Source organism: Lonchura striata, chromosome 5, assembly GCF_050655825.1.
Source record: "Lonchura striata isolate lonStrDom1 chromosome 5, ASM5065582v1, whole genome shotgun sequence".
In the NCBI taxonomy this organism is placed as follows: domain Eukaryota; kingdom Metazoa; phylum Chordata; class Aves; order Passeriformes; family Estrildidae; genus Lonchura; species Lonchura striata.
In genome coordinates, this window is record NC_140707.1 from 33,847,576 (window position 1) to 33,856,149 (window position 8,574).

The 8,574-nt window shown below is 46.6% G+C and overlaps 1 protein-coding gene across 23 annotated transcripts in view; it reads left to right on the forward strand.

Annotated features, from left to right (window-relative positions):
* The window catches only part of TSPAN18 (tetraspanin 18), a 190,332-nt gene extending 181,792 nt beyond the window's left edge, over nt 1–8,540 (forward strand). For all 23 annotated transcript variants that reach the window (XM_085580236.1, XM_085580242.1, XM_085580235.1 and 20 more), the window contains 4 exons: nt 72–170; nt 1,283–1,462; nt 4,003–4,086; nt 5,037–8,540. In XM_085580236.1, the coding sequence (XP_085436362.1) occupies nt 72–170; nt 1,283–1,462; nt 4,003–4,086; nt 5,037–5,084 (411 nt within the window). In that variant the 3' untranslated portion in view covers nt 5,085–8,540. The remainder of the gene's footprint in view (nt 1–71; nt 171–1,282; nt 1,463–4,002; nt 4,087–5,036) is intronic.
* Nucleotides 8,541–8,574: the final 34 nt, after the last annotated feature.

Genomic DNA, 8,574 nt, shown 5'->3' on the forward strand with positions numbered 1-8,574 from the left:
GGAGCTTTGGCAAACGTTTGGGAAAGGTGTTGGCAGTAGCCTTTACATTTCCACCTGTCTGTGCATTTCAGCTGACTAGAGAGTTCTTCACCAAGGAGTTGAAGAAGCACTACCAGAGGAACAACGACACGGATGTCTTCTCTTCCACCTGGAACTCTGTTATGATCACAGTAAGTCAGACCACCCCAGTCCCGTTCTGGCTGTCGTCAGTGGCCACCAACACGTTGCTCAGCCCTCAGCTCTCCAAGGGTCAGCCTGCTTCAACCATCCTATCATGTCCAGCCTAGCACCAGGACTTGTGGTTGAAGGGAGACTTTGGCTGGCAGTCAGTCTTTCTCAAATGGAGCTGCCACCAGTCCAGAGACACTCCTAGAGACTGCATCGGGGTCACCTGATTTTCCAAAGCCTGAGGCATTAGAGTACCCTCAGGTTTCAAATATTGGACATAGAGAGCAGTGGAGGTGTCTGCAACTGGGTATCATTTGCTCTGGGCCTTTCACCTTGCAGGCTGCTTCAGAATTATTCCCAGCTATCAGCAGCCAAAAGCTGCCATTAACTAGTGTTTTGTAGTTAACGGCAGCTTAGGCAGGAGTGTGCCTAATGATGCATTTTCACTATAGAAATATTAGCTATCAAAATTGACTTTGCTATTATGCCCCTAATTGGGCAGGTTACAGGTCGACTGTCATTGGAACTGCAGTTGTTATTACCTACTACAAGGAATTCAATCTGTGTGTGTGGTGTGTGTGTGTATGTACATGTGTTAGTGCTCTGTACACCCCACGGGGTATCCCTTCAGGAGTGAAAAGCAGGATGTCAGCTTCTGCAGATGAAAAGTCAATTTTAATCTTAAAAGGAAAGGATGATTGCTGCCCTTCATGCTGATTCAGGACTTTAATATTTCCTTTTGCTGACTGAAAGGAGACAGAGTCAGAGTATGACTTGAATCCTTAAAAAGCATCTGACTGGAATCCTAAAGAGGGACCTTACTCAAATCACCTAGCAGTGCCTTTGAGCAGCAACAATCCTGGCCATTAGCTATGGGGAGAAAGGGTGGTTGGGAGCCTGGATCGTACTGCTGGGTGATTGCAAGCAAGTCATTCTGGATATGCTCCAAAGCCCTGTGTAATTTGCAGCAATATTCCCACTAGTACCTTAGAATTTGCAGTATGACATAGAAACATTAGGACTTCATAAAGACTTCAATGAAACAGAAGCTCAAGTCTGCTTTGAGGGAAAGGTGTTAATTCTGTCTTCCTTTCTTCTCTGTGCCTTTCCCCAGTTTGCCTGCTGCGGAGTGAACGGACCAGAAGATTTTGAAGATATTCGTCATGTTTCATATTCCTCTTTGGAAAAGGCGACACCAGAGGCTTGCTGCCAGCGAGAGCTCCAGAGCCGGGAAGGGATGTTTGTCAACAAGGAAGCTTGTCTAGAAGGCATTGAGAGGTTTCAGAACCGGCAGGTAAGGGAGGCTGAACCCTAGGAAAAGGAGCTTCACAGTGGGCAGAGAGATGGCTGCAGTGGTCATGGGTAGCTAGTGAATCTGACAGGTCTTGATTGTACCTCACATCCTAATTACACTCCTGCTGACAGCTTTTGAAGTGATGGCACATGGCCGATTTTGAAATTCTTTCATAGCTTACACTGCTAAGTCCATGATGTGCTATAACATCAGAAATACAAAGATTTTCCTAAGGGATTGAGAGGTAAGGTGGAAATTTGGATCAAGTTCTGTTGTGTTTATGAAGGTTAGAACTACCTCTGAGAAGTTAATTAGCAAGCCAGCACAGGTCAGGTAGGATGGGATGGAGTTGACTCTTACTGACTGCAGGAATGGTTCCAATTTAATTCACAAAGACTCCTAATCAATATATACAATCAAAATATCAAAGGTTAAACAGCCACAGAAAACCATGTCTGCTTTCTAAGGAAGAAAAGTATTGGAAAACTGCATTTCTATGCTTTTGTACTTTTTACTGTAGAAAAAGGTCATTTCTTATAGCTGTCTTCCAGTACCTGCAGGGAGCCTACAAGAAAGCTGAAGAAGAACTTTTTACAAGGGTATATAATGATAGGACAACGAGGAATTGCCTTAAAATGAAAGAGTGTAGTTTTAGTCTAGATATTACAGAAGAAATTATTGACTGCGAGGGTGGTGAGATGAAGGATCGAGTTTCCTTCCAATGTCACCAAGATGTGATATTTAAGAAACTTTCCAGCAAAGTTCCTGATTGTGTTCACCTCAGCATTAGTTAAAACAAATGAGCTCTGTACTGACCATATGTACAAGCCTCTTTCTCCCTCCAGACTAGGCAGTGGTCCTCTTTTCAGCACTTAAAAGCAGATTGAGAAAGAGAGGAAAGGCTTTTGGAATCAGAATGTGAACTGTTCCCTGACTGGCAGCTGGAAATGGTTGGCAAAGGCACTCTGGGTGAGAGATCATAGCAGACAGCACCATGCTGCTTTTGCCAGGTCTGATTGCTGGGAATAGATGGGGAGGAGACAGATGACAGACTGCAGGGAGGGAAAGAGAAATGCATTGTGAGAAAGAGGGTTAAAGTTTTCCTCGAGTGGTAATGCTGAAGCTTACCACTACCATGGAAAGGGAAGGCTTCCTTTAAATGTCACCAAAGTGTTGGTGCAAAAAGCTGTGTGCACAGGGAGTGTCATCAAGCACAAGCACTTCTGTAAAACAGGAGAGACAATCCCAAGCAACTGAGAGCTGAATTGAGGCATTGCTGGAGCAAAGTCAAGCTCTTGGGCCACCATGCTGGTAGGACAGTGCTGACACACGTGTGCTCACTCCTGTCTGTAGCCAGCTGAGCAGAGCATGCTGAAGCCTGGGTTAAGGTTGGAGGTCTGGCAAGCACACAAATATTTGTTGCTGGGCTGGATGCTTTTCTCTGAAGATTTGGCTGAAACATGGCTGGCAGACAGCTGATGCTGAGCCGTCTCATGTTGACAAAAGCATGGTTTTAACAGCTCAGCTACTGCCCCAGCAGTCTGGGTTCCCTGGGGTGGCCTCATGAGTGGATCTTCTCCATGCCCTCCCTCAATCTCCACCAGCTGTGCCTCACTCACAGTGAGCAGGGTCTGGCATGGACACAGGTACATAGCTATTGTGCTGCCTTTGCTGTTCCAAGACGTTCATTATAGGTGGAAGGAAAGAAACCAGGTGATCAAAACATCCTAGCAGTACAGATAGGATTAAAATGTATGTGTGAAGTATATTCTCAGTGGAGAGGAATCTGCTTTTCATATTGGACAAACTCCAATTTACTTTTCTTTTTATGTGTCACCTGTTTGCAAAAATTTCCCAGTGGTTGAAATTTTAAGCTGGGAAAACTGAGGCCAGGATAAGCTGGTGATTTCCAGAAATATCCTGACACCTTTGCAGGAAGATCTACCTGCTGTTAATTGTATAAGCAACCATAAATTTAATTAAGGATGATGGTGGCTATGCTTCATAAGCAGAATAATTGCCATAGTGCATGGTCCTGAGTTCCTAATGAAATTCTTCTTCTATAGCAAGATAAGCAGGTGATCAGCCAGCTTCTTTTGGGGGAAAACACAGAGAAAAGGTCCTGGGCTGGTAAAGAGCTGCTGGCTGTGAGAGATGAATCAAGAATTTCCTGTCTTGGCTTTAAATAAATCATCCTTTTCTCTAGCCAGTCTGGGATGTCTATCACCTGCAGTGCATGCCCTTCCCTCTGTCTGCCCTTTGCTGATGGAGTTCCCCTCTGTGCTGCTCCTCTCTGCCCTGCAGGAGCTCACAGTTCCTCATGGTCAGTGAGGGGTGTGAACCACTCCCAGCACACTACAGCAATACCTTCCTCTTCCCCAGCCTGTCCCGTGGACCTCTGCCTCCTGTGCCATGGGGCTGGGTGAGGTGGTGACGGGGAGCCGAGCTTGTGGTGCTGGGGTCTGAGAGCACCTCATGTCCTTGTGAGAGCAACACAATGTGCTGCTCAGGTGTATCTTACCATGTTTTGTCTTTCCTAGGGCTGCTACACCGTGATCCTGAACTCCTTTGAGACGTACGTGTACCTGGCAGGAGCTCTTGCCATCGGAGTGTTGGCTATTGAGGTACTGACTGTTGTCTGACTGGGACAAAGCAGTGTCAGTAAGGTGCCAGTAGCAAGGCAAACAGGCAGATGCTCCTCCTCACCAGGGAAAGGTGCTCTGGCAAAGTACAAGCAGGCTATCAACTTGTGGGTTTAACTGCCTGGAAAGAGGCTCCTTGATCCTTTGACACAAAGGGCAGGGAAATAGGCCACAAGCCTGCAGTGCCACCTCGTGCTGGGCTGCACAGAGCTCGTGCCCTGCCACGCTGGCCACGGGGGCTCTGGGGACACAGTGCTCTTCACAGGGCCCTGTGCAGTCACTGCTCCCACTGCCACAGTGCCCCGGCCAGCTGACTAATCTGTCACTTGGTTAATGTGTTTTAAAGCACCCTGCCTGTGCTTTAACCTTCTGTTCAGAGACTGAAAGCATGGGCTCCGGAGCACTTTCATTGTCCTGCATTAGTAGCCTCTTCTTTGGCGATGCTTCTGAGGAACAGACAATCAGCAGACATGGTTTTAGCCCAGAAATTATGTCCTTGTGGCATTGCAGGGAAAGGCTGGGTATTTTAAAAGCTCCCCATCTTGTGCAAAGGAGAAAGATCTGGGCAGAGGTGCAGCAGCCACCCTCAAAGGCTGTGCTGTGCCCATGCCAGGCAGTAGCAGTGATGTGCAGAGCAAGGACTGTGGTTCCTGTGCCTCTGTGACACCAAGGGCAGTTTGGGAATGAAATCAGGCTGCTGCTGTAGCCACTAACAGTTTGGATGGGAGGGAGGGGCAGAGGAAAGAGTTTTGCCACAGCCTCCTGTGGGTGGTAAGGGTCCCCCTCTCTGTATCATTGACTGCTGGGTAGGAGGAAGCAATGGGGGTGGTCCCAGAGCCATGGAGGGCTTTGCCAGTCTTCTGGAAGATGCAGCTGACATTTATGGTTCTCTGTTTTGTTTTTGCCCTCTTCTTCCCCCTTCCTCTTCCCAGCTGTTTGCCATGATCTTTGCTATGTGTCTCTTTCGAGGGATCCAGTAAGAAGTGGCCCAATAACCACCATGTTCCCCACACGCTCAGAAGAAAGAAGGAAAATCCGAAGAAACAAAACCTGAAAACACCCAAAAAACTTTATTTTTTTTAACAAAATGGGACAGGGAGAAAAAATAAAAAGAAAAAAAGAGGGTTGTAATATATGAATGACCAAAAGGATTGTACTTCAGGGGCTGGAACTTTGAGGTGATGTGCACTACACTGTACACCGGGCCCTTGCCCAGAGCCACCCGCAGCAACCATGGAGCAGGAGCCCAGAGCCACCGATTGCACTGGAGATGCATGGAGCCGGTGGGGATGTGGGACATTGAGCACAGCTGCCTCTCACACCAGGCTGAGCCTACCATTCAGCACTTCATCGTGCTTTAGACAACAAAGGACTCAAGAACAGACATGCAGGGGCTGCAAAAGGGAACAGGTTGGCCGTGGACTGTCCAGGTGGGTTTGAAACAAGCAGTGGTGGCTTGTTTAAGCAGGTGTAGTCAACGTTTTCATGATTCTGGCTTTAATTTCCAGCCACAGGATGAAAACACTCATTCTTCAGTGGGAGCTCTGCCCCTGTCATGTGAAACTTGTCAGAGATGTCAAGCACTTCAGTTGGCTTTTCTCTGGAAGTCCAAGCAGGGGCAGCGTGATCTAACTTAGCAATGGGACTCAGCTAAGGCTGGCTGATGGTCATGAGTTTGGTGCCTACCTTTCTGTTTTTACTAAGATTTATTGTTCACTGTTGTGAAAGAGATCAAATGGTTCCCTGCTGTGTTCCCATCTCCGGGGGAAAATAATGGCTCTGGTCAAGCATCATTGATACTGCTGCCTTCCTGAGAAGGGGAGGATATACTGTTTAAATCTGGTCAGCCTTTGCCTTTCCTCTGATACTTGCAAAAAAATGGTTTGTGGTGCTCTGTTAGCATAAATATTTGCAGTGGTTTCTGCATACTTTTCCAGCCTTAAGGGGAGGTCCAGACATGGTGCTGGATTGAAGGGGCTGAAGTCAACCACTCCCATGCTGTTTTCCTGGACCAGTCTGGTAGAATAATTTCTGGTCAGAGAATTTCCTGAGATTCTCCCATGGGCTCATGAAAGCAATCATCAAGTCAAAACTGTTTTAGTTGATAGTGTTTCCTCCCTTGAGATAATTTGGTATTTAACTAACATGTCATCTACTCAATCATTTGGAAGTGAACTTGAGAAAGATGCCTGGGACTGGACCTTGGTCAGAGATTAAGCTGGAGCTACTGAGACTCCAGGCCAGATCCAAGAACACCCTGTGTGCAGCCACACTGCTCCAGCTGCTGCTATGGTCATGGATATTGACTTGGACAGGTGACTGGTTTCTCTCATCTGGAATCATCAATCTCTGTTGCCTTAAATTGTTCATCTGGTCACTTATTCCCTGGCCCCAAACTCATTTTACCTGGGAATGACAGAAGGGGCTGTGGTTTCTTGTTTAGATTAGGTCTTTTTACAGATTTTATAGGTTCAGATTATGGGAGCACTTTTATATAGGCTCAAGACAGCTCCTCTGAAAACTGTAATCTCTTGCAAGGAAGGAGCAGAGCATTAAACTTTGTGCCCAGCTTTTGCAGCAGCAGCAGCACGTTCATCCTCTGGCTGTTGCCTTAGACCCCTGGCGCTGTGTCCCTTGAGCTGTCCCCATGGCACTGCACAGACTGCAGGCAAGGAAGCAAAGCAGCAGAAAGCCTGGGCCACAATAGGCAATGGTTAAGTATCTAGGTTGGGGATCAGGATACTAGGGAGCAGGAAGAAGGCATTAGGAGCTTTTCCAAGCTTCATTTGAGAACAATTTATTAAATGGCAAGAGAGGGCTGGGCAGGTAGAGCTGCAGCCCCCCCGTGCTGCAGTCAGCATATTCCAGCAACAAAATATGTTGCCAGGGCTGCTGAGCAGCATCAGATGTTGCATTAAACCTTCTGGAAAACTATTCAGAACTATTTCCCTCTGGACTTCCTTGTAATGAGGCATTTTAGCATTAAACTCTGGTCTGTTGTTTAATAAAGAAAAACAGTTTTGTTAACCAAAACCCAGCAGTATTTGTACTGGACAGCAGGTGCTGCACTTAAGATAAGAAAAATCTATTCCATTTACCAGTTTTGTAGGGAATGGGCTGAGCAGAAAGAGAGCTTATCTGCTCTCCTTCTGCCTCAGGAGCTGGTGTCAGTGACTGTTCTGGGACAGCAATTCCCAGGGAAGGAACAAAACTGTCAGCAGAATTGGTAATTTGGCTGGAGGTGATCGAAAGAAGCAGAACTGCCTCCCCCAGTCTCCAGTTTCTTCCTTTCCCCTCAGTTTATTATGCAGAGTTCTCAGGTCAGAGCCTGGCTGGCAAATATCCTCATTTGTGCATGGTGGGTGGCTGAAGGGGAAAAGAAGCCTTCATGCCTTTTTCTGCCACCAGTGGCATGGGGGAAAAAACCTGTTAGAGCTGGGGGAACCAGATGAAAGCAGTCAGAGCACAAAGTACTAAATACACATGCCTGAAGCATGATCTTGGCTGGGTTGTTTCTCTTTGGCTTTCCTAATTCTGTACTCATTGCTTTGTCTGCTTTTAGCTTTCTTGCTTTCCCTCTCTCCCTAATTTCCTTCTCTCCCTGTATCTTCAAAAGGATCTCTTCATCATCTGTTATTCTAGGCTGTGCACAGCTGTTTCTCCTCTTCTACCTTTTCTGATCCCCCACTGCTCTTTGCTGTGTGAAGATTTCAAATCCTCTCTGCAGGCTGGCTGATGTGCCACTGGGAACACAGCTCAAAAGGCCAGGCAGCAATTCCAAACAAGAACTGGAGATAGCTGTAAAGATATGCACAAGTCTGAGAGGATCTGTAGCAGTTGGTAACATGCAGAAGGAATTTCCTTGGGGGAATTTAATGAACAAGCAAGCCCAGAAAGCAGACTCCCACTGTATGGCAAAGCATGTAAATTTGTTGGTTTTGTCCCTTGGTTTCGTGGCTGTCCCCTCTGTGGTACAGTAGTTTTCAGAACTGTAGGCAGGAGAAGCAATTGTATTTTTGTATTTGTTTCTAACAGCTCTGGTGAGTATTTTGGGGCCAGGGGCTCAAGCTGAATTCACTGCTGGCTGGAGAACTCTGGGCAGGCTGGAGAGTTCTGGGCAGGCTGGAGAGCAGAAGGAGCTGCTGTTTCCTTCGCTGTAGCACTGTGACCATGGCCCAAGCACCTTGGAGGGAGTAGTACAGACCAGCCTGGGCCTGCCTCCTGGTTGCTATTTAATGCTCCAATGACTGTCACAAATGCCTGGGAAAAGGGCTGCGTGTGAAATAATGTTTGAAATCTATTTTAAAAAAATGTAAATGTTCTTTTTATTAGATAGTGGAGCTAATTTATCCTGTATTCCCTACTGTAATGCTTTTTTATATTGAAAGGAATTTTTTTTTGTAATATAAACCAGAACACAAGCCTGAAGCACTCTCTGCACGGTTTTTGTGTGCATTTCTTAAAAAAAAA